The sequence below is a fragment of the Elephantulus edwardii genome, unplaced genomic scaffold, assembly GCF_000299155.1.
Source record: "Elephantulus edwardii isolate Elephantulus edwardi_28Jun2011 unplaced genomic scaffold, EleEdw1.0 scaffold00252, whole genome shotgun sequence".
Classification (NCBI taxonomy): Eukaryota; Metazoa; Chordata; class Mammalia; order Macroscelidea; family Macroscelididae; genus Elephantulus; species Elephantulus edwardii.
This window is the reverse complement of record NW_006400002.1, coordinates 2,038,759-2,063,615: the sequence shown is the minus strand read 5'-3', so window position 1 is coordinate 2,063,615 and position 24,857 is coordinate 2,038,759. Positions and strand designations below refer to the sequence as shown.

The following is a 24,857-nucleotide window of genomic DNA, read 5'->3' as shown; positions in this document are numbered from 1 at the left end:
TCTGATCGTTTGCTGTCCCTCCTTCAAGCTCCTTACTGGTTTACTACTCTTTTCCATGGGGTTTACTAGTGTTTTCATGTTTTCCATGACAGGTTAAGTCATGAGACACAAAAATACCAACAGGCCTGTGATGTGACTCTTCTGATCCTCCCAGCCTCACCTGCCCATCTCCACCTTGTCCCCTCTGCTTCAGTCACCTGGCCTGCGGCCATTTCCCTTCACACACTGTCTTCTGTCCCTCCTTAGTGCCACTGGATGTGATGTTTCCTCTGCCTGGAATGTTCTTCCCTCCCCTTGTAGCCTAGTTTTTATCATCTTTCATATGTCAGCTCAAGCACTCCTTTCTCTGAGAAACCTTTCCTTCCTGACTTGCTAAAACTCCCTTCTGCCACATCGGGGCCTGCCCTTCACAGTCCTTGTCACATGTTCAATTTAGCAAGCAGTCTGTGGGATCAATTACTCCATTCTTCCACTAAAACATGAACTCCACAGAGCTGGATCCTTGCTTGCTTTTCCTACCTGTGGTCGCCCAACTACCTACCACCTGGCCTAGCATAGAGCAGGTGCTCAAGGTTTGATGAGTGAACAGTGTACGTCCAATTACAGAGAGACCACAGTATGATACAATTGTTGGGTGCACAGCCTGGGGAGGTGAGGAGGGTAGTTCCCTCATGGGTGTCAGGGGACTCTTGGGTCTGGGTTCTGAGATTTTTTTTTTGATGGAGCAAAGATGATTATACCTATTTTGTCTAAGATGGGGGTGGGAGTGTCTTAGTCTCCACTGAAGCACACATATTTGCTAACCAGACAATCCTCGACCTCTGTTTATACTCAGACCTAACAGCCAAAGCTCTTGCATCCTCCCACTCTTCCTCCCCAGCACAGGGGCCAGGGAGGGGAGGGCTCGTCCGTCCACGGCTGTGTCTGCTTGCCAGGCTTTCCAGCCCCTGCTCAGCTGGGGGAGGGACTCCCGGTGCTTCTCTCCTTGGGAGCTGCTGAGATGGAGGGCAGATGGTCCCCCTTACCTGGATGTTAGGGCTGTGAGACGTGAGGCCTGGATGGGACCCTAAAGTCCAGCACTTCGTTAAACAGAGGAGAAGCAGACTTGTCCTGGGCACGCAGCTCAGGGCAGCTGGACTTAGGACAAAAGGTGTGGTGAGTTCATGACTTGCCTCATACCTCCCTCATCTGTTGATATCTCCTTCAGCAGCAGAGAGCTGGTGGGAAAGGGCTCCAGGGAGCCTAGCTGACAGGTGGACTGAGTCAGGAGATGGGCCAGGAGGGAGTGAGGGCCCAGCGTTGGAAGGTCTGTCCTTCAGTAACTCTTCTACCACAACTCACCAACTCTGTTATGTTGAGGAAGTCACTTCACCTTTGGGTTCTCAGTTTTTCACTTTCAAAATGTGAATAAGAAGCCTTGTTCTCCCACCACAAACGCAGCAGCTCTGCCTAAGCCACTCACACTTTGTCAGAATTAAATTCGTTCTATGTGCCAGGCATTTCTTATTGCTGTACATTTAGGCCTTATAACCAGCCTGGGAAAGAGTGTTCCTATTTTTTTAGATGGAAAAAAACCCTGAGGCTCATAAAATAGACACAATCACTTGCCTAAAGCATCAAAGCTATTAAAAGAGGAGGGAGGGGTTCAAGATGTGGACCTGGTTCCATCCAACCCTACTGCTCTGTTCTTGGTCCTAGCCTTGATTCTACCTCAAGCACCAAAGAGTAAAAGAAAATGGATGTGAACAGAGCTTCAGAAGTTTTGTTAGGGCTAAAGGCAGGAGGAGGGTAGGCAGGGGCTGCGCCTCCCCAGGAAAGCCCCGGGGCCTATGCTTTCAGTTAGGGTAGACTGGTGACCCGGAACATATAGAGGTGTTTGAATGAGTACTGGTCATTTTTCTTTTTCTTCTGAGAAAGGGAAGATTAGGTGGGAGGAAGGAGAGAGTGTTGTGGTTTTTTATGGTTAGATAAAGGAGGGTTCGGAGAGGCAGTGATGTTTTTGATTCTCTCCTGTTGTGCACACACTTTAGAAGCACTATTCACACTGTAGTCTGAGTGAAGGACTGTTCCTAGAGTTATGCACTGTTCATGCATGATGGTCCTTCATGTGATAGTGACATGATGAGTCAGCATGAATATAACTGTGAGCTTACTATATATTATGGATTGAACTTTCCCTGCCTCTCCCCACTGCCAATAAAGGTATGTTAGAACCCTAACTCGTATACCTGACAATTGTTGCCAAGTTGTTAAGTGTCATTGAGTCTTAGATGACTTATAGCAAGACTATGAATGAAAGTCCTGAACACTCTTAACTTCTCTCATTTCTCTAGTTCATAGAGTTTCTGGAGGCAAGCTATTTCGGAAGTGGATGCCATGCCTGCTTCCAAGCCTGTTTTAATTTGAGATCTTCACCTAACACTGTCCACCATGGGCAATCATTATCACATTTGACACATAAGTGTCACAGTGTTCAGCATCATAGCAACCATGAGTTACCTATACACAGCAAATAGACAGACCAGTGCTATACCACTTACAAGAACATTTGACTGAAAGCAATTAAAACCAGAATAGGATACCTGAGAATAGTGTTTTCTTATTATTATATAAGTGAGCGCTCTCTCTCTCTCTCTCTCTCTCTCTCTCTCTCACACACACACACACACACACACACACACACACACACACACACACAGCTTTCCCCTAAAGCAGTGCCTTGAATTGGGACTTCTAGCCTCTTGAACTGTGAGAAAATAAATTTCTGTCTTTAAAGGCACCCCCTTGTGATATTTCTGTTACAGCAGCACTAGAAAACTTAGACACTGTGTAAGTAGTGAGCATTTAGTAGTTTGTTTTGCTATGACTTTTCTGAACTTATTTGTGTCTCACAGATGAGGAAACTGAGGCTCAGAGAGTTAGGAAAATGACCAATGGTAATTTCCTCCAGCTACAGTTTCCTTATCATTTTGCCAGCTGCCTCTGTACTTCCTTGGCTGAAGCTGAGCTAAGGGGTGAGGAAGGAACCCCGCTGCATGTGGGTAAAACCTTTGTTTCTGTGTCTCTCTTCTTCCCCTGTGATGGTCCTTCCCCTGCAGCTGGATAAGATGCTGGACCCCCAGGTGTGGCGGGAGGCGGCCACCCAGGTGTTCTTCGCCCTGGGGTTGGGTTTTGGTGGTGTCATCGCTTTCTCGAGCTACAACAAGCAGGACAACAACTGCCACTTTGACGCTGCCCTGGTGTCCTTCATCAACTTCTTCACCTCGGTGCTGGCCACGCTCGTGGTGTTTGCCGTGCTGGGCTTCAAGGCCAACATCATGAATGAGAAGTGTGTGGTTGAGTAGGTGGCATCTCCTATCCTTCCTCCTCTCTGCCGTCTTCCCCAGGAGCGGGCAGGTGGGCCGTGGTTGGAGAGAGGCGCTACACCCCAGGCTGAGGCATGGAGAGCAGACACCCAGCCTCTGTCCCCGGTCCTAGACCACAGGGCTGACAGATGTCTCTGTCCTGTGGATTCTGGGTGTCAGGGAGGTGTCTCCAGAATCTCACCATCCTCCCCCTGACTTCTTGCCTGGCCCTCTCCCCTTCCTGATACAGGAATGCTGAGAAGATCTTGGGATATCTCAATACCAATGTCCTGAGCCGGGACCTCATCCCACCCCATGTCAACTTCTCCCACTTGACCACCAAGGACTACACGGAGATGTACAATGTCATCATGACAGTGAAGGAGGATCAGTTCTCGGCCCTGGGCCTCAATCCCTGCCTTTTGGAGGATGAGCTGGACAAGGTGCAGGGATGGGCAGCAGATGTGAGAGTGTGGACCCAGAAACTGGCCACAGGGGGCTGGGGCCAGAGCACAGGCCTTAGAAAACTGACCTGAGGTCATTCACTTATTTAATAGGTGAGACCCTTCCCAGGGTCCAGCACAAGACAGAAAAGGGATCAGCTGCAGCCTCTTCCCTTAAATAGGCTTGAGTCTAGACAAGGAGAGAAGGCAGACACGTGAATAATCACAACTATATGGGGCGACTCTCAAGTGCACTGAGGAGGCCTCTGCCTTGTAGTGCAGTTAAAGCCATTCAGGATGCATAAAATGAGTGTTGGGACTAGTATTTACCCTTTATATTTAATTTGATCTTCACAAATGCCCTATGAGATGACAGTTGAAATTGCCCCCATTTTACAGATGGATAACCTCTAAGTCAAGGGCTCTGTTCAGAGTCACACAGCTAGTAAGTGGGGATTCAGGGTTCAAATGTAGGTAGTCTGGCTCAGAGCCTGTGCCTAGAGTCACCCCTGGACTCTTTCACCCCTCCCACAGCTGTTCTCAGTCAGCTCCCACTACCACGATCACCCTAACTAACCCCCCAGGACAAGGGACATGATGACCCAGGATGGGGGAAGTGTTCCCTCTCTATTAATGCTCAGGCCCAAGTCTGGACGCCTTCCTTCTATTCCCATTTGCACAGCTTGCCACGTCTAAAATGATGGCTCTGATAGAAAGAGTCACAAGAGCCAGGAAAGTCCCCAGGGTCCCTGGAACCCAGCTGGTGCCAAGTCCAGAGCCACTGCTCACATGGGAAGAACGTGGGATGCACAGGGTCAGGTCCCCTCGGCTGGGCCAACTCCGCCTTTCTTCACTGGAAGGCACCACTGCCCCTGAGGCCGGGCCTCCACGTTACAAGTCCGGCTCCACCGACAGGCAGTGCAACCCTGAGGAGGCTGCATCCCGCCCTGAGGTCTTCTGTACATTCAAGTGCACAGGGCCTCAGCAGGGCGGCCCCTGGCTGCTTTCTTCGCCACGTGTCTTACAGCACAAAGAACCTCCATGAGAGACAAATGAAGATTATAGGGGTTTTAACCTGTGAATGACAAGGATTACATGATCACCACACACAGCCAGAGGAAGTCCTCACAGTCACTGAGCACTACATAACATAGAGCACTGTCCAAGGCAGTAAGTGGCACATTGCTCAGTGAGGAAAGGCCCCAGCCCCAGCATGGTGCTCTGCTTTGACTCTCGATTGGAATCACCCAGGGCCTTTAGAACGCTGCTACCCAGGCTTCACTCTAGACAATCAAATCCCTGTTCCAAGGTGGAACCCAGGCATCAGCAATTTTTAAAGGTTCCCAGGGATGCCACTGGGCAGCCCAGGTCCAGAGCCGCTGCCATAGGTGCAGAGCTCAGAACTGGGAGTGGTCATGGTTGTGGTGGGCCAATTGGGGAAGGCTTCTCAGAGGAAGAGAGTCTGGAGCTGGGCGGGTTTCTAACTGTGACCAGATTATAGAAGCCAAGTACCATGGGGGAACCTCTGAATTAGAATTTTCTGGATTCGTTTTGTTCTGGAGGGAGTCTAATGTCCCCTGAACTTGGAGATCCACTGGCCAAACAAGGGTGAGGATAGGGATCCCTGTGAGAGAGAGCTGCCAGGGAAGCAGAGGGCTCCCTAGGTTGTGGTGGGGGCCCCCAGAATGAGAGGAGGTGGCCCTCCCTGAAGACCCCCCTTCCCCTGCCCACCTCTCAGTCTGTCCAGGGCACAGGCTTGGCCTTCATTGCCTTCACGGAGGCCATGACACACTTCCCTGCCTCTCCATTCTGGTCCGTCATGTTCTTCCTGATGCTCATCAACCTGGGTCTGGGCAGCATGATTGGGACCATGGCCGGCATCACCACACCCATCATTGACACGTTCAAGGTGCCCAAGGAAATGTTCACAGGTAACTCCACCCCCACTCGGCCCTGCCTAACCCCAGGGGCTGCCTTCCCACTAGGGCTGACTGGGTCATCTGTGGACCCAGAGCCAGAGGCTCCCCACCCACCCCAGACACTGCTGGCTTTGCCTCACAGAAAAGAGCACAGGCTGGGAGGAGGAGGGCTGTTGGGAAACTGGGCCACATCTGAGCTGGGAGACAAGCCTTTTTCTTGGGTTCACTTGCCGTTTTTTCCCAAGGACTTGCCGTATTAGAAAGGAGGTGCTCCCTGTTCTGAGCTGTGTCCGTAGACGCTCACCTTCAGAACTGATCTGGGCTCCATCCAGAGCAGTCCCTTACTCATATCCAAGAAGTGAATATCTTATTCTCAGATGGGGAAACCAAGGTGCAGGAAAAACCACAGGGAACAGCCAAATTAATCGTTTGCATTAAATCCCTACAGTGATGTGGATCCCCTGTTAAGGACCAGGCACTATGCCAGGGGCAGGGGACATGGGATAAAAGAGGGGATACCATGCCTCCCCCAAGATGCTCACTGCCTTGAGGGCACTGAGCCTTGCAGGGGGAGCTCAGAACCTTGGCATCTGAGGAATGGTGGGAGGGGAGAGGCCTGGGTGCCCCAAGACTCCCTGGGCCCCGCCCACCCTGCACCTTGGCCCCCACACCGGCCTCCCGGCTCTCTGTAGTGGGCTGCTGTGTCTTTGCATTCTTCGTGGGGCTGTTGTTCGTCCAGCGCTCCGGGAACTACTTTGTCACCATGTTTGATGACTACTCGGCGACCCTGCCTCTCACCGTCATTGTTATCCTGGAGAACATCGCTGTGGCCTGGATCTATGGAACCAAAAAGTAAGGGGGCATCTGGGAGACAGTGGCAGGAGAGGAGGGAGGGCTGTGTCCCACCATGATTCTCAGGAGAATTCGGTACCCCTTCATGGATTGTGACTGGGACAGGAGGTCATAGAGGGATCATTTAGGGAAACTGAGACTTGGAGGACATGAGTGGGCCCAGGCCACAAGACTGGTGAGAAGTGAGCCAGGCTGAAGATCTGGGTCTCCAGGGTTCATGCTCAGTTTTGGCATCATCCTAAACAATTGTCACCTGTCGAAACTCCTTTCCTGGGAAGCAAGTTATCTTCAGGATTCAGTGTGTTAAGCACTTTGTGGTTGGCTCCATGAGAGATCCCTGCCCTCAAAGTACATGTAGACTTCAGCAGCCTGGTCAAGTTTTAAAGTTCTGTAGACAGTGCCTGCTATGAGGTCTGAAGTTAGAGGTTGTTGTGAGGTAACAGAACATGGCAGTAAGAAAGGCTTGGTTTATGCCTGGCCGGTCTGCACTCACTGTTGGCTCCCAGTCTCAATCCTTAATTAAGAACACACCTCTGTCCCCTGGAAGCCCCAGGACTCACCCCTCTCACTCACTTCACCTTGCCTGTGACCAGGTTGTGCTTGTCAGCAAGGCCAGGGTCATCACTGACCCTCCGGCTCCTTCCTGTGCCTGTTCCTGCCTAAGGATGGGTTCTCTCTCAGCTCCCTGGGAGGGAGTGGGAGGGTGCAGGGAGTTGTATGAAAATGAGTCCACCTCTCCCTTGCGAACCTGGCGGGGGCAGCAGGTAAAGGCAATCCTCTTTTTTATGCGTGTGCCATGTACTCCCTTGCCAGCAAAGCCCCTAGACCATCCTCAGAATAATTTTTTAATTCGCAAAATAACATATATGGAAAACTTTTGCTATTATTTAAAAAGCATCATTGTTGTTGTCTACCACTGAGTCAAAATGAATTCATAGGTGACCTTCAGGTGGGTTTTCAGAGGCAGTAAATAGCATGGGAGGAGATTGCCCATCCTTCTCCCTCAAAGCAGCTGGTGGATTTGAACCATGTGACTTTGGGATTGTAGCACAACTTCTTGCCACGAGGCCACAATGGCAAACTATTATTTAAAACTTGCAAGATGGAAATGACCGTATGCTTTCCTTTCAGTGCATTAAATTACAGGATTTAGAGGAGGGTCTAACAGCAGACTTCCAAGTAGTGCTGAGCATAGATGTTCCTAGGTATCTTCAGCAACTGTAATGGGATACGAAAAAACCCAGTTTGCTCTATTGGTGACAAGGTCAAGTACTGTTGCTCCTGCTGTACCTCTGTGCTTGCGTTTAGAATAGAAAGAAGTGCTGGGTCTCAGTGAAGAGTGAGTGAAGTAAGACTTTGTTTTTGTTTGCTGTGCTGCGATCCCAGAGGCACGTGGTTCAAATCTCCCAGCTGCTCCACAGGAGAAAGATGAACAATCTCCTCCCATGTACAATTAACCACCTCTGCAAACCCCCCCAGGGGGTCAGCTAAGGGTCAGCTCCAGCTCAATAGTACACAACAGCAACAACCCAACTCCTGAAATTGCCTTTACAGACCCGACATTTAAAACAGGGCTAACAAGATCCCAAAACCAAACTAAACCCATTGCCATCAAGTGATTCATGGCAACCCCTCTCCCCCTCAGGCTTCCAAAGCTGTAAATCTTAACAGACTGCCTACTCTTTCTTCCTCACAGAAGCTGGGGGATTCGGTTTGGCAGCTAAGTTTGCCCAAATAAATTAGATCACTAAGATTCCGTGACAAGATCCAGAGTTTATTAAAATGTAGATTCTGATTGAATTTCTCTGGGGTGGAAATGCAAATTCCCAGCAGGCGATCAAACTAGAAGCCCTGGTTTGGTTTTGTTTTTTTTATATAAAATTTTTATTTTATACTTGATTTACTTACTTACAAAGTTCATATACATTGTTTTCCACACCAGCTTTTCCCCATTTCCTTAACCCACCCCTGCCTCCACCCATCAAATTGTCCCACCCTTCCCTCCCACCCATCCGACCCCCTCTGCTTCCCCCCTCAACCCCTCGCCTCTCCCCAGTAGAGCCTCATACACATTTTACAAGTTCTCTATTTCTACAGTAATGGTCTTATACAGTAGTTGTCCTTACAGGACTGAGTTCTCTTAGCATATTGGCTTTTGGGTTGGTTTTTTTATTTTTGTTTTTTCACTTAGCAGTCTCTGTAAAGTTTATGATAATCTCAAACTCACATTAGAAGTAATGTGCCACACACGGTCCAATTCCAACAGCTGCTATGTGGGATCAAGAAATCTCTGGTGCAATTTATTGCCCCTGAAAACCCACTGAAGGGTCAGCTAGGAGTCAGTTCCAGCACAATGGTATATAGCAACCATTTTTTTAAACATTATTACTTGACTCTGTCACATAAAAATAATCTTGTTATGTCAAGTCACTTGCGACTCATAGCGATCCTATGCACAATAGCTCTGAAGCCTGCCCTGTCCTGAGCTGGTCTCACTGACTAGCCCTGGTTTTAAATGGAGCCAAGGCTGCCTTTGGACACCAGGGATGTGCACTTCTTCCTCGTCGTCAGTAGGGGGAGTCTGGCTCCGTGGACTCCTTGGGATCCATGGAAATGGGACCGGCAGGTTGGGTTCCCTGTGAACATCCAGTTGCAGTCAGGTCACTTTCCACTCCTGTGTCGGGGTAGAGTTGAACTATGCTCCCTAGTGTTTTCAGTCGTCTGCTTTTCAGAAGTAGATTGCCAAGCCTTGCCTCTGGATAGACTCAAGCCTCCAGTCTTTCAGCGAGCAAAAAACTCAAACTCATTGCCATCAAGTTGAAACAAACTCACAGCTGACCTTCCAGTGGATGTTCAGAGGCTGTAAATCGCACAAGAGGAGAATGGTCACCTTCCTCCTGAGGAGCAGCTGGTGGATTCAAGCTGCCCACCTTTGAGTTGGCAGCACAGTTTTTACCCATTACACCACCCATCGGGCCCCCCATTGGACCACATGGTGACATGGAGAATAGAGAAGCCCAGCGGTGTTGTCTGAGGGCCCTGGGTGTGCCTGATTAGCTTTATCATATCCCGGGATGAGGGTGGGGAGCTGGTGGAGTGGAGGAGGTGGAAGGTTAACAGCCGTCCCATGACTGCTGAGTATGAAGACAAGAAGGGCCCGGAGAGGAGGGCTGGTCATGGAGGCTGCTGGTGGGGAGGCTGTTGGGAGAGGAATGGAGGTTTTGGATTACTGACCCTGGGTCTTTCACTGCGCCTGGCAGGTTCATGCAGGAACTGACGGAGATGCTGGGCTTCCGGCCTTATCGCTTCTACTTCTACATGTGGAAGTTCGTGTCTCCACTGTGCATGGCCGTGCTCACCACGGCCAGCATCATCCAGCTGGGGGTCACGCCGCCCGGCTACAGCGCCTGGATCAAGGAGGAGGTGAGGACTGGGCCCCCCGAGCCCCAGGGACATTCAGGCTTTTCAGGGTACCTCCTGTACCAGGCACTGCCAGGTGCTTTGCCTGACTTCTCTGTCATCTTTAAACAATGCAAGAGGGACGCAGTGAAACCTCTGAGAGTCAGAACTCAATGGACTGATTTCATGCAGTCTTACCACTTGTCTATCACCTGATTATTGTTGTAATGTACCATCGAGTCAGAACTGACCTATAACTGACCTACCAGCAGGACTACAGAGGCAGTTAATCACACGGGGGGGGGGGGGGTGGGGGGGGGATTGCCTGCCTTTCTCCAGTGGAACAGCTGGTGGAGTCAAACCATGTACCTTTGGCTTGGCAGTGCAACTCCTTACCTCTAGGCCACCAGGGCTCCTGGTTATTGGGCAATGTTTGAGTTTTACTTCTCTGACAGGTTTCAGCCTTTGCAGGCTCCAGCTTTCACAGGTTTTACTGGAGTACAGATGGGGGGTAGAAAGGTGAACATATCTGACTTGCTTTTTGGTTCCATAGTCTCTCTCCATTGTCTGGAGTGGAATTATACATCCTTTTTTTTTTTTTTTTAATCCACTCAGTTATTCAGCCACAGTCCCAGAGAAGTTTAGGCTCTTGATCCAGTGACCAGCTAACTCAGGGGCAATGTCTGATGCCTCTCATCTTGCTGGTTCCTGGACAGGATGGGGGACAGGAAGGCAGTAGGTGAGGGCAGGCAGGGGCGGTCCTGAGGGTCCTGGGGGACCAGCAGCAGCTCTCAGCCCCTGCCTCCCCGCCCCCAGGCTGCTGAGCGCTACCTGTATTTCCCGAACTGGGCCATGGCCCTCCTGATCACCCTCATCGTAGTGGCTGTCCTGCCCATCCCTGTGGTGTTCATCCTGAGGCACTTCCACCTGCTGTCTGACGGCTCCAACACCCTCTCCGTGTCCTACAAGAAGGGCCGCATGATGAAGGACATCTCCAACTTGGAGGAGAACGATGAGACCCGCTTCATCCTCAGCAAGGTGCCCAGTGAGGCACCCTCTCCCATGCCCACCCATCGCTCCTATCTGGGGCCCGGCAGCACATCACCCCTGGAGAACAGTGGCAATCCCAACGGACGCTATGGGAGCGGCTACCTCCTGGCCAGCACCCCGGAGTCAGAGCTGTGACCACTGTCCTTACCCTGCCTGCTTCTCCCTATACACCCATCCTGCCCACTCGTTCTGGTCTGGCCTCATCCTCATGGCAGGCACCGGGCCCAGGCCAGGCCCCGTGCCCAGGGTCGGCCCAGCCACACCCCACCCTGTCCCAGCTGACTTCTGCTCCCTAGACCTGAGCAGAGGGCTAGAAGCAGCTCTGGCCCCTACACCAGCCCTTAGCCCTTCTAACTCTCTGAGATTCTCTTACCAAATTGCAGCTGGAAGTCCTGGCTCCTAGTCAGGGAAGACTCCAAGCAGCCACTTTAGGGGTCACTGTGGCCTCTCTCTCCCTGCGACTTGCCACCTGAAGTTCTTAGGCTTTGGGTGTCACCTGGATTACCTGGGAGGGTGAAGAGGCAGGGAGTGACTGTGGCTCAATCTGCCCCAGAAGCAGGCCTCACCATCCTACCCCGACAGGCCAGTCTTGGGCCAAGAGGTTGCCTGGTGTGAGGCTGAGTCGAGCCAGGGATGCCAGGACTCAGATGGCGCACTGCAGGAGCCCCCAGTTGTGTCTAGAAGTGGGATGATGCCCTCTGCCCTGAGCAAAGGCCTGGCAGCAGTGGGATGCACAGGCCCTTCAACCCCACATTGCCAGGCTGAAAACTTTGGATGTGCTTGCCCCCCCCCGCCAGGGGCGCGGTGAGATGTGCTCCCACACTCTGCATGGGAGGACGACTGACCTGGAACCTTCCCTGCCTCCCACAGAGCATAACAATCTCCCGGTCCCCCTGCCCCACCTCAGCCTGAAGTTCAGGGCAGTGACCCCAACTTCTTTCCTCAAGAGAGAAGGGGAACAGTACAAGGAAATTTCCAGAGCACAATTAGATGGTTCACAGCACAATTTAGATGGTTTGGAGCACAACTGTGAAGCACATTCCCTGTCCCCTCACCTGGGGCCATGTTTTCTCTCTAGCGGCAGCTTCTCCCTTGGATTGAGGCTCTCTGAGTTTAGGGGCTCACTCACAGGAAGCCTCGTGCCTGAGGAAAGATATAACTTCACAGCCCCTCTGGGCTACCATCCCCTCTCCCTTTTGCACAAGGACAGCCACCCATTGTGTGCTCTGTGCAGGCAGCACCCTGGGTGCATGACCTGAGCCTCCCTGTGGACAGAGCGCTTATGGGCAGGGCTATGGTCCCTGAAGGCTGCTGGGGGAAAGGCAGAGCACCTGTTTTCAAGGCACCCTTAGGAGGTGCAGTCTGCTGCCGTCATCCACAGAGCCTCCTGGTAGAAGGGGCTACCCTCAGCTTTGCAGTCTGGGAGGACTCATACTCACTGGGATGGATGGGTGGGGTGGGATGCATGGATGGATGGATGGATGGATGGATGGATGGATGGATAGGTGGGATGATGAGTGGATAGATGGGTAGGCAGGTGGATGGATGGGTAGATAGATGAATCAATGGGTAGACAGATGGATGGGTGAGTGAGTGGGTAAAGGGTAAGCATATGATGGAATGGCAGAGGGAAGGAGGGAGGGAGAGAGAGGAAGGAAGGAAAGAAGGAAAGAAAAAATTGGGAATATTGGTGTAACAGTAAGCCTCTCTCTTTGAGAGCTGTAGCTGACAGGGTAAAAGCAGGTCACAGGTGGCAGACCCCTTTCCATGGAGGGTCCTGAGTTACTCTTGCCTGTGACTCGGACTGCACTCTGCTTTGGGAAGGACAGAGCGGCCCAGGGTCCTTTCTTCATCCTTTAGTCCCCTGGGCCCCTGTTCCCTGGCTTCTCTTCCATTCACCCTGACTCCTTTACTCCTCCTCCCCTACACCTTCTCCCCCCTTTACCTCTCCTGCCCTTCTGGGGTGGATGAGGCGAGAGGGAGGCCCCCAGATCCGTCCTTGGGCCCCCTCACCTGACACCACCTACTACCTGGCCTCATGCCTAACCCCAAGCAGAATTAGCAACAGGAAAAGGCAGGTCCCAGGAGAGACACTTTACTATATATACTCTTCTATATATTCTATTTCTATTGTATATTCAATCTGTACATGTGGGTGTAAATGCTGTTAAATGACAAACCCAATATTATACCGTGGCTGGTGGACTATTTTCATCCTCAGTGCTGTACAGATCTATTTTCATTGTATATTTGATATATTTTTAATTTTGTAGCGTATGGCGGGGCCAAGCCTGGCCTGCTAGCAGGGGGAGAAGGCGGGCTTGGCTCAGTGGGGGCAGCCTGGTCATGTGTGTAGCCTTTTGCTGGCGGCTGGGCGCTGCCCGGACTGTGTCTTTGCCGTGTGTTAGCCGCGTGTTAGCGTAGGGCCCAGACCTCCGCGCGTGTGTGTGGTGTGTGTGGATATGTGAGTGTGGGTGTGCATCAGGTGCTGATTTGTGACTCCCAGTGTTCACCACGTTCCGGAAGCCACACTGCCCTCCCCTGTCTTCCTCTTGCTCTCCTCAGGGAGGGCCTGCAGGAAGCCCCCTACCATGCAGAAAGGAATGTTTCTCTCCCTGCTGACTCATTGCCTTCACACTGGGCTTGCCAGCAACAGGAGAAGGGGCCTGGGGTGTGGTGGGGTGGGGAGAGGAACACCCTGGATTTATTTTCCCATCAGCTCCTTGCTATTCCCACTGGAGCCACAAGCCCTTCATTGGAGGAAAAGTACTGGGCTTCTTAGGATAGCGAGGAACCTCCAAGGCATCTCCTGGAACCTCTGTTGTCCTTGAAACAACCTTGACCTTTCAGAAGGGAACAGTTGGCCCTCTGTACTCCAGACACTCCTCCGCTCATGGTGGGGCATGGCCAGAGGGGTTGGGGCAGGTGGCACCCTGATGAGGAATGAGCCTCCAGAGATGGCCTGAGAGGGAGTCCCCAAGTGCTTTAGTGCTGTGGGTGAAGAGCCCACCAGCTGGCAGAGTGGAGAGGATGCTGAAGCTGGAGGTGGAGGCAGGGGGTGGGTCCTGACGGCTGGCCCTGGTCACCAGCTTCTTGCTCAGGGAGAATACTACCCTTTCGGCTGAGGACTGTGGGGCCCAGGCCCAGACTGGGGGTGGGGGTGGAGGGGAGGGTAGAGAGATGGGAAGCACAAGTTGATGCCAAGCCTCTAGGCTCCCACCCTCCAGCAGTCATTGGAGCTGCTGCTTTTCTGGGGCGAGAAGTTCCCGAGCTGGCCACCATAGCCAGTGATACAGACGCTACATGGTCCAGACTCTGCTCAGGCCTCAGTATTACAGGGCACGAGGCTGCCCTTCCTCACAGACACCCCTTCTGCTGCCAGAGTACACCCCACTGTGGAAGAGAGACTGAGGGACTTCTGAGCATCCCTGTTCCTTCTGCCAGGCCATGGGATGTGGCTGCTTCTTCACTGGGACCTAATGGCAGGCCAGGGGGTGGAGGGCACAGTGACCCTGTTCATCCAGAGTGCAGCTTTGTACAGACCCAGGCGCACACACCATGTAGTCACTTTGAATTCTGGCACAAGTTCAGACCCATCCAAGTCCTTGTGTTTCACAGATGCTCAGTCCTGAACTTGGACCACTCAGCTTAGGGGAGGGGACATGGTGTTGTCAACCCTCAGTGCCCCTCCTTCCTCTTGACTCTCCCCTACCATGGTGTGCAATAAAGTGTCTGTTCTTACCAAACCCCTCTTTCCTTTCTTACTGCCCCTGGGATCTGAGAGAGGGAATAGGTGCTGGATGGATGGGGGAAGGGCAAGGAGGGGACAAGTATTTCTTTTCTTAGAAATTATGACAGGTATGGTATCAGCAATACCTAGGAGGCTTTGGTGGTTTGGTGGTAAACTTCTTGCCTTTGATGGGGAAGACCTTGGTTCAGTTCCCTGATAATGCTCCTCCTATGTAACTATCACTCACCACCCATCTGCGAGTGGAGGCTTGTGTGCATCTATGACCTGAGAACTTCTAGACTAAGACAGACTTGAAAGAAAGCTCTGGTGCTCTAGTCCCCCAAGTCAACCATTGACAAACCTGATGGGTCACACCGGTCCCTCCCCAGCCCATCACAGGGACGGTACAGGGCCACCACTCAGCACGAGGTGGCTGTGAGCTGGGGGCTGATCCATGGCAGGTCACCACAACGGAATTCCTGTCTTTATACTGAGCCTTACTGGGTCCCAAGACTTCCACGGAGTTCATCAGATACAGACAACAACAATCTGAGGTGAGGTGGGTGTTTGATACTCTCTTACAGGACCTGGAAGAGAAATTCCTTTCCCATCTTACTCCCAGAAACAGGTTATCTCTGCATGGGTGGGGCACTTTGAGGTCCACCTCAGCAAAACACCTGGGGCTGGGAGAGTGTGGGGGTTGAGGCCTGAGGAGGGGCCTGGAGAGAGGCGCTTGAGGCTATACAAGGCAGGGAGCGTGCTTCACTGGGAAATGGTTCAGCCATCCTTGTCTTCAGGATGACCTTACCTTTTGAAAATTTAAGTTGAAGGTAAATATGAAACATGGGACTTGACAGTCCCAAGAATAGGCTTGCTATGCATGTTTGATGTCCCTGGGTGGTCCAGACAGTTAACACTAGCTTATGAACCCAAAGTTGAAGGTTCCAGTCTACCCACTGGTGCTTGGGGAAAAGGCTGGGTGATCTACTTCCCCAAAGACCACTCATTGAAAGCCATCGGAAGCATCATCTACTCTGGCATACATGAGTCCAAATCAGCTTGGTGCAGCTGGTTCCTGAATGCAGCCCTGTGAAGAATGGGCTGGGCCAGGGGAGGTGGGGGCTCTTCTTTCTGTCCCTCCCTGAAAGATCACAGACATCATAAAAGGCAAGAGGTCTGCTTTCAGGGCGTTATCTGAGCCCAATCCCACCCCACTCCAATCTGGAACGATACTGCTCAGACTCCAAGACAGCCCTGGTCCTCAAAGGAGCCTTCTGTTTTCTTCTACCAGAGAGGGAAGTGTTGTTCCAGGAATAGCCACCAGATGGCTCTTCACATCTTTGAGTCAGCTCACCCTGTTCTCCCACTTCTTGTTCATTTGTGGCTTAGTTTATTCTTTGAAGGAGCCGCGATGGTGCCTTAGGTAAACACAGGATGCTAATCGAGCGCTCAGATGATCAAATCTACCACCTGTACCTAGTTAATATGTATGCTGAGCAAATGACATGAGCAGCTCAATTGTATGAAGAGTGTGACATCAGGATTGGAAGACCCATCCACAACCTGTGTTATGCAGACGGCATAACCTTGTTTGCAGAAAGTGAAGAAGAATTGAAGCACTTACTGAAGAGGATTAAGAACTACAGCCTTCAATATGGATTACATCTCAACACCAAGGAAACAAAACCCCTCCCCACTGAATCAATAGGCAAATATGATGGGTGGAGAAAATATTGAAGTTGTCAGTGATTTCATTTTGCTTGGATCTACCATCAACATTCATCAAAATAGCAGTCAAGAAATCAAAAGGCAGTTGCACTGGGAAAATCTACTGTCAAAGACCCACCCACAGTGCTAAAGAGCAAGGTTATCTGTTTTAAAACTAAGGTGCACCTGATTGTGGGGTTGGCAAAGAATAATAAATAGCCCATAGACTGCCAAAGAACAAATCCGTCTTGGAGCAAGTGCAACCAGGGTGCTCTTTAAAGCTAAGCATGGTGAAACTTCCTCCCACATACTTTGGGGCATGTTGTTGGGAGGGGCCAGTGCTAAAAAAAAATAAATAAAAATACATCATGCTGGGAAAGGCAGCTGGTCAGCAAAAGAGAGGAAGACCTTCAGTGAGGTGGACTTGATCACGGGTGAGAGTGTGAGGATGGTGCAGCGTAGGACAGAATGTCTATCCCTTGACTCAATGACACATAAGGAGACCCTGAGTTTTGCTGGAGGAGCCCCACCTTTCAACTCCAAATTTTGCCCAAATCTCTCCTCCTCATGCTAGAAATGTTGCACCTTGTAACATTAGGTCCTTTGGCTAAAGGTGATGTTTCTGATAGAAATGCCAACTCTTCTTTCAGCACGTAGGCCCATCAATAGGCAGGGTAGTTGGGTGCGACAGGGAGAACTTGCAGTCAGAGTTCCCACGTCCGAACGCCACTTCCACCTCGTGCTTCCTGGGAAACTTCTGGTCGTAAATGTCCTAGTCTGTGAGGTTAGGATAACGAATGAGTTGAATTAGACAGTACACGTTGGTCCAGCTCTCTATCGCAATGTAGCAAGTTACTCCAAAACTCAGAGATTTAAGCAACCTCTCATGACTTTGTGAGTGAGGAATTCGGCCAGGGCTTGTCTGAGCAACAATTCTGATGCCAGCTGACTAGATGTCACAGACTAGATGGGTCTTCACCACCCAAGACAGCTTCACTCTGATCACTCAGCGTCTAGCGCACCATAGGCGGCTGTGAGGGGCCGCGCCTCTCAGTCAGTGTCTGTGCTTTGGTTTCTCCAGCATAGTTGGCTGAGGCTTCTTTCCTAAGAGCTCGAGGTGCCCTGAAGGATTTCACAGACTGCAGACAAGTGGTGGAGTTTTGTTGTATTGATTTATTTTATTTTTTTAAATAAATGATTCAAATTCTTCTCCCATAAAAAAGAGAAAACTATACCCTCTGCTGGGAAAGGTGGAGGATTAGAGAAGACCCTCATCAAGATAGATTGACAGAGTAACTGTAACAGTGGGGTGGAGCATATCAGAGATTAAAGAATAGTGCAGGACAGGGCAAGGTGGAGGTCCATTGTTCAGAGTCACTATGAGTCATAGGCAACTAACAACAACAGCATCAACATTCCCCTCAATCTGGGTCGGCAAATACCTCCTTCTATGCCCAGTTCAAGTTATAGTCTTTCTAATCATCTGCTATGCATTGGAGAGCTGGACAATGACTAAGGATGGCAAGAGAAGAATTGATGCATTTGAGTTGTGGTGTTGGAGAAGAGTACTGAATGTCCTCACGGATGGCCTTTCTTGGAGAAAGGACAGCCAGAGAGCTCCTTGAAGACAAGCATGGTGAAGCTTTGTCTCACATACTTTAGACATGTTGTTAGGAGAAGCTATTCCTTAGAAAGGGACATCAAGTTTGGAAAGGTGGAAGGTCAGTGAAGGAGAGGAAGCCCTTCAATGAGATGAATTGATAGTGTCTGCAGCAATGGGCTCAAGTGGACTGGGGATGAAAAAGATGGCACCAAATAGGACATGGTTCAGATCTGTTGCTCTCAGGGTCACTATGAGTCATGCTCGGCCCCATAGCACTTAACAACCATGAGGACAGTCGATGCAAAGCTGTGTGACTTCTGGGGCTGGATTAGAAAAAGGCCATGTCACATCCACTCGATATTTTGGGGTGCTCTTTCTGAGTTAGGGTTAAACCAGTGGCTCCTTGGAGGCAAGGATTCTGAGGCTCCGTCTAACATACTTTGGACATTTTGTGAGGAGAGACCGGGCCTTGGAGAAGGACATCATGCTTGGGAGGGTGGAGGGACAACACAGGAGGGGAAGGCCCTCTGTGAGGTGGATGGATTCAGTGACTGGGATGCTTGGGATGGGAATGTTGGAGACAGTGCGATTGGCACAGGACAGAGCAGAGTTTAGGGCTGTTGTACATAGGGTCGCTATGAGTCGCAAGCAACTCGACGGCACATAACAACAAGAACAACAACAACAACTTTCTGAGTATTCATGTAGGATATGTAAGAAGCCCAGCTGCCCTGAATCTGCCATGCTCGGCTGAACAGGCCACATTGCAGGTGCCTCGGCTGACAGATTCTGCTGGACACCCAGCTGACTGCTAATGTCATCTGGTAGCCATATGAATTTGCCATCTTGAATGTTCAGCCCAGCTGAGCTTCAGATGACTGCAGTCCCAGCTGACATCTGACTGTAGTCGCCTGAGGGATCCTAAGGAACAACAGTCTGACCAAGCTGTTGTTTACTTCCTGACTCACAAAATCATGAGCAAAAGAAAACAATGGTCGTATTCCCGCCATAAAAGGTTGAGGGTAATTTGTTTTACAGCAGTAGTAGCCAGACATGAACTTCAGGGATTATCTGGTCCCATCTCTTCATGTAACAGTTGAAGAAACTGAGGCCCAGAGAGAGGAAGAGACCTACCCAGAATTCCCATAGCCACACAGGGGGGAAACTTCGCCAAAGCTTGTTTCTTAACTCCCAATGCAATGCCACCCCGGCTCACAACAAGGTGTTGACAGGCAGGGTGCCAACTCTTACCCTACTTCCCCGTTGATTGCACACATCAGGTGTGAGTCAAGTTTTCCATATACTAAGGACTGTGCTGGCCACTGAGAACATACAACAAAGGATTGGCCTGGAGTAGCGGGGGAGGGTCCTACCTTGTGGAGGGATCTACACAAGCTGACTTACGCACGCATCACCATCAGCGACAGAAACCCTGGGTGCCAGGCACGCTGCTCCACTATGTTGATAGAAGACTTTGCCACTCAACAACATGCAACTAGTATTAAGATTACTCCGCGCCGTGCAAAAAGACTCATCAGAGGTTAGCTCTCTGGTTTGCTGCGTCAGAACTGGGTTCTGGATCTGGCCCTGTAGCCTGAAGTTGGCCCAGGCAAAAAATGATCGCTGAGCTTCACGAGCATCCAAGGGGAGCCAGTGTTTGGGCCGCCTCCCTCTCTCCAGCTGTTTTCCCTTTCCCCAGGACACCGTCAGAGAGCCTAAGCCCATCAAGACTAATTAACTACTCTAATGGAATGAACCCGTTTTGCTGGAATTTAACCCAAGAGGGAGGAATCTGTACTTTTCTAAATGGAAAAATGCTAAGTGCCAAGGAGCCTTGCCAGCTGGGATTTGAGTGAACATGGGGGTTGGTGGGAGAGGCAGGCTCACCGAACCAGGCTGGTTCTCTAGCTCATCAGCCGTGACAAAGGAGAACTCTGGTCCTGTGCTTCCACCTGTGCTGCCCATGGCCAGCCCCAGCCTGTCATTCTCCCAGAGACCACTGCTGCTCTCGGGAGCAGCCTTGAAACCCTTTAAGCAGTCCTCAAGTCCTTCCAGCCCTAAGGCTTCAAGTCTGTGGTTAATGAGATCTTGAGCCCAGCCTGGCCTGAGCTTGTGGTCTGCATGCTTCCGGTTCCTTCCTTGAAAGAACTGAGCCATCAAACACTGTCTTGGAGCTGCCTCCACAGCACTGGGGTGTTTACAACAGCTCAGCCCTGCCTGCAGCCGTGTGCAGGGCCATTCTAGCTGCCCTCCACGAGGCCCAGTACCAACGCTGTCCTCTAGCCGTAGCCAAGCCCCTTCCCAGGAAGATTCACTGCATTTGACTGACACCTACATCTCTGCTGGCTGCCAGCTGTGGTAGGAAGCGCAGGATAAAATGAGCTGATAAGCAAAATGTGTGCTTTCAGCCTTCTTTCGCCCTCTCTTTTCTCTACCCTCCGTGAAGAGAAAGATGCTATCACCCTCTGCCCAAGGATGATGTCTGCTAACACAATTCAGTTTCCCAGGAAAGGACGCAGGCTCCCTGGCCAGACCTGGCAGGAGCTGGAATGGCAAAAGTGGGAGGTCTGAACGTGACTGAGGATGGGCCTTATCTTGGCAGCCAGGGGGCCTGCTCTAGGCTGTTGTTGAGTATTGTGGAGTTGGAACTGACCCATAGCTGACCCTCCAGCGGGTCTTCAGAGGCAGTTAAACCCATAAGAGGAGATTGCCGATCCTTCCTAGAGCCCCACAAAACAAGTGGGGCTCAATATAGGAAGATGGAGAAATTAGAAGGCTCCAGCCAATCCAACCAAGCTGAGTCCATGCAAAGCCTCCAGTAGGGGAAGCAGAAAGGAAATGGCTTCGATTGACAACTCACAGCCAACTACTAGCCTAAACCCACCGCGGACGGCCTGGCGATGTGCTTCTGTACAGAGTGCTACTTGTTGTTGGAGGCGCTGCTGAATAGACTACAATTCATAGTGACACAGTGAATGACAGATCTGAAACTTGCAGGATATTCTACTTGGTATCATATAAGATCATCATCAGTCAGGGTTGACTCAGAAATGGACTTTGCTTGTTTTTCAGAAGCTATGGATATGATTTATCTTTTTAATGGCATAAATGTTTCCTTTTTATTAATATCACTATTTTATTTGGAAAGAAAAAGGGGAAAGGAGAAGGGACCTCTGGGGCAGTGGAGGGAGGGAATAGGCTACAACAGGGGAAACACTCCAGTGGCTTAGGGAGGGTATATTTTTTTCAAAAGTGAAAAACTAAGTTTCTTTTCTGTCCTTCCTCCCTCATTTTTTTCTTCCAGTGGCAGATAAAAGGCCACCACTGTCAGTTTGTGGTACTGTAATTGCTCCTGTGCTGCCGTTCAAATAACAGCAGACTCATCCATGATACATAGGCTTCAGCAGAACTCCTGTACTAAGACTAGGAAGAAAGGCCTGGTGACTAACTTCTGAAAATTAGCCAATGAAATCTGTTGGGCAACAGAACATTGTCCAATATCGTGCCAGGAGATAAGGGCCAAGACTGGAAGATACTCAAAACCCCCAGTGATTACAACAATGGAGGCAGGCATCCTGGAGTTTGGGAAGGTAGCACAGGACCAAGCAAATGTTCTGTTCTTCTGGGTACGATGTCACTGTGAATCGGAGCCAACTCAACAGCAACTAACAATGGAAAGGCTACAAGTGCTGGACAGCTGCCAGCTGCCACTCTGGGGTCAGTCATGCTTTTCTCCATCATTTTCTATCCTTTTATTCAGTGGGGATACCCGTGGAGGCGCCCAGACAGGTGCTCTTCCTTGACAGCCAGAAGAAACCAGCAGATCTCAGGGTGGAAGGTGAAGAAAAGATGATAATGGGGCAAGAAGAGGAAGGAATTCAGAAGTTCTGACCGTGGCTGCTCTTAAAGAAATGACACACAGGCTGAGTCCTAAGACGGGAGCATGAGACTGAGGGCGATATGAGTGGTCCTAGTGAGATTTACTGCCTCTGAAAACCCACTGGAGGGCCAGCTATGGGCTGGTTCTGGCTGAACAGCACACAACAGAATTAATTAGTAGGAATCTCAGAATCAATGTTATCCCAAGCCAAAACCAGACTTAAAATAGAAACATAAAAATTTTTCAAAAAACTAAACTACAACACTCACTGTCAAGTCAATCTCAACTTCTAGTGACTCCATCCATGTCAGAACTGAATTGAGTCCACAGGGTTCCCAATGGCTGCATTTTCAGAAGTAGATCACCACGCTTTCTTCTCAGGTGCCTCTGGGTATATCAGAAGTTTTGACTTTCCAGATAGCAGCCATGGGTATTAACTGCTTGCCCCATAAGAACTCCTAGACTAGGCTAATCAGTCCCTTTTTCTCTCCACTATCACAGACAAAAGTCTAGTGGCCTAGTGGGTAAGGAGTTGTGTTGTCAACCCCAAGGCAAGTGGTTCGGATCCACTAGCTACTTTAAGGGTGAAAGATGGGCTGTCTCTTCTCTTGTGCAATTTAAAAGCCTCTGAAAACCTGGAGGGTCAGCTCAGAGTCAGCTGTGACAGCAATGGGTTGAGGTGAGTTGATCACTTCCAGAAGTTCAGGGGTGGCGCAAGTGATGAAGCGCTCAACTACGAACTGCAAGGCTGGCAATGAGAAACTCATTAGAAAGACTTGGCAGTGCACCGCCTAGAGGTCAGAGCTTTGCAAGCCCTTTGGGGCCATTCTGTGTGCACACACAGGATTGTCATGAGTTGGAATCCACTGACGGCAGACAGTTTAAGGTATTTTGGAGGGTTATGCCATAGACCAGTTGGAGCAGTGGTAAGTAATCTTTCAGCTGATTACCAAAAGATTGGTAGTTCCAGCCCACCCGCCCTTTGTAGGAGAAACAGGTGGCAATCTGCTCCTGTAAAGATTACAACTTCGGAAACTTTGCGGGGCAGTTTTAGTCTTCCCTGGGATCAAGTCTTGTCAAACATGATTAGGACCCCACAGTATATGGTAAGGTTCAATCCATTTTATGAGTCAACTTGACAGCAGCCAACAACAATGAGTCTCCATGAATTGGAATGGACGTCACAGAAATAGGTTGAGTTGTTCTTAGCTGCCATTGAGTTGACTAATAACTCACAGTGACTCTATGAACAGCAGATCTTAATCTTGCCCTATCATGCATCAACCTCACAATCTCTGTCATGCCCAAGCCCTTTGTGGAGCCCATCTCCTTGGGAGGCTTCTTCTCTTTCTCTTACTCTTCACTTTCCCACATGATATTTTTCCCCAAGTACTGGCACCTCTGGATAACATGCCCAAAGTGTGTGAGATGAATTTTCACCATCTTTGCTTCTAAGGAGCACTTCCTCCAACAGATACTTGTTTTTTTGGCAATACATGGTATATTCAATACTCTCTCTTCACCAGCACTACAATTCAAAGGTGTCAGTTCCTCAGTCTTCCTTATTCATTATCCAACTTTCACATACATACAAAACAACTCAAGATACCATGGCACATGGATCAGGTGCACCTTAGTCTTTAAACTGACATCCTTGCTCTTTAATGTAGTAAAGAGCTCCTCAACAGCAGATTTACTCAATGCAAAACCTCTTTTAATCTCTCAATTGCTCCTCCCATGGGTGCTGATAGTGGATTCAAATAAAATGAAACCTTGATAACTTAAATCTTTTCTCCACTTACCATGATGTTGCCTATCGATCCAGTTATGAGGATTTTTCTTTTCTTGATGTTTAAGTACAATTAATATTGAAGGCTGTAGTCTTAGATAATCTTTAGTAAGTGCCTTCTTCACTTCTAGCAAGCAAGAGTGTGCTACCTGAATATTTTAGCTTGTTGATGAATCTTCCTCCAATCTTGAGGCCACATCTTCTTCATACAGTCCAGTTTCTCAAATTATTTGCCCAGCATATAGATTTATCAGGTATGGAGAAAGGATATAACTCTGAGACACAATTTTGCTGATTATAAACTATGCACTATCTCTGTATGTGTTTTTTGTTGTTATTATGTGGTTTGTTTTTTGGTTTGGGTTTTGGAATTGTGTGGGGTTTGTTTTTTTTTTTGTTGTTGTTGTTCTTAGTGCTGGAGGTAGGACCTCCCATGCAATTAATTGACACTGAAAACCCACTTGAGGGTCAGCTATTAGTCAGTTCCAACTCAACAGCACACAACAAAACAACAGGAGGTAGGATATCTATCACCACCAGGGGGCAGCACCCACCCATCCATAGCAGACTGTCATAAAGCCAATTGGGCAGGGGGCTCTTATTTCCTGGATTCTGTGCTTTGAGGTTGTAGCGTGACCTCACACACACAGAACCAATGTGGACAAGCCACATTATGACAAGCACAGTACAATGACTCTCCCAGAGGTCTAGAAAGGACCAAGAAATGGGATAGTCAAAACTCTTGAATAAAATCTGGAGCCAGTGGTGAGGCTTCTGGAGGCCTCTGTCCTGAGACAGGGCTTGCTTCTCCAGTAGGAGGGCACTGCCCTCAAAGAAACTGGCCTGAACTGTTTTCTTCGTCTCTTCCTTCCTTGACTCCCCACACCCACATCACACTGCACCAGTTTTCCGACCTCCCTCCCTTGGCATCTGATTTCCTTCTATTGGTGCTTGTCACCTTCATCCACCAACATTGCAGAACAGAAGACCCATAAGAAAGATTCTATTTGGGGGGGAGGAGGTGGTTGTAGGGGTCGGTGGTTGGAAGTGTGAGAGGATGTGCCTGGAACATAGTAGGCACTCATATGTGGATAAACGAGTAAATCAGTGTGGGATGCTCCCAAGATCTTTTCTCTCTCTG

At 49.9% G+C, this 24,857-nt stretch overlaps 1 protein-coding gene and 1 pseudogene across 2 annotated transcripts in view; both read left to right on the top strand.

The window, feature by feature from the left end:
- Positions 1-11,332, top strand: part of SLC6A17 (solute carrier family 6 (neutral amino acid transporter), member 17) — a 48,911-nt gene extending 37,579 nt beyond the window's left edge. Inside the window, exons 6-11 of one of the 2 annotated variants that reach the window (XM_006899305.1) lie at positions 3,099-3,340; positions 3,595-3,787; positions 5,526-5,718; positions 6,399-6,558; positions 9,819-9,981; positions 10,774-11,332. In XM_006899305.1, the coding sequence (XP_006899367.1) occupies positions 3,099-3,340; positions 3,595-3,787; positions 5,526-5,718; positions 6,399-6,558; positions 9,819-9,981; positions 10,774-11,142 (1,320 nt within the window). In that variant the 3' untranslated portion in view covers positions 11,143-11,332. The remainder of the gene's footprint in view (positions 1-3,098; positions 3,341-3,594; positions 3,788-5,525; positions 5,719-6,398; positions 6,559-9,818; positions 9,982-10,773) is intronic. The other variant, XM_006899306.1, reaches the window with a different exon arrangement.
- Positions 11,333-12,450: 1,118 nt separating this feature from the next.
- Positions 12,451-13,182, top strand: LOC102870356 (annotated as a pseudogene).
- The last annotated feature ends 11,675 nt before the right edge of the window (positions 13,183-24,857 follow it).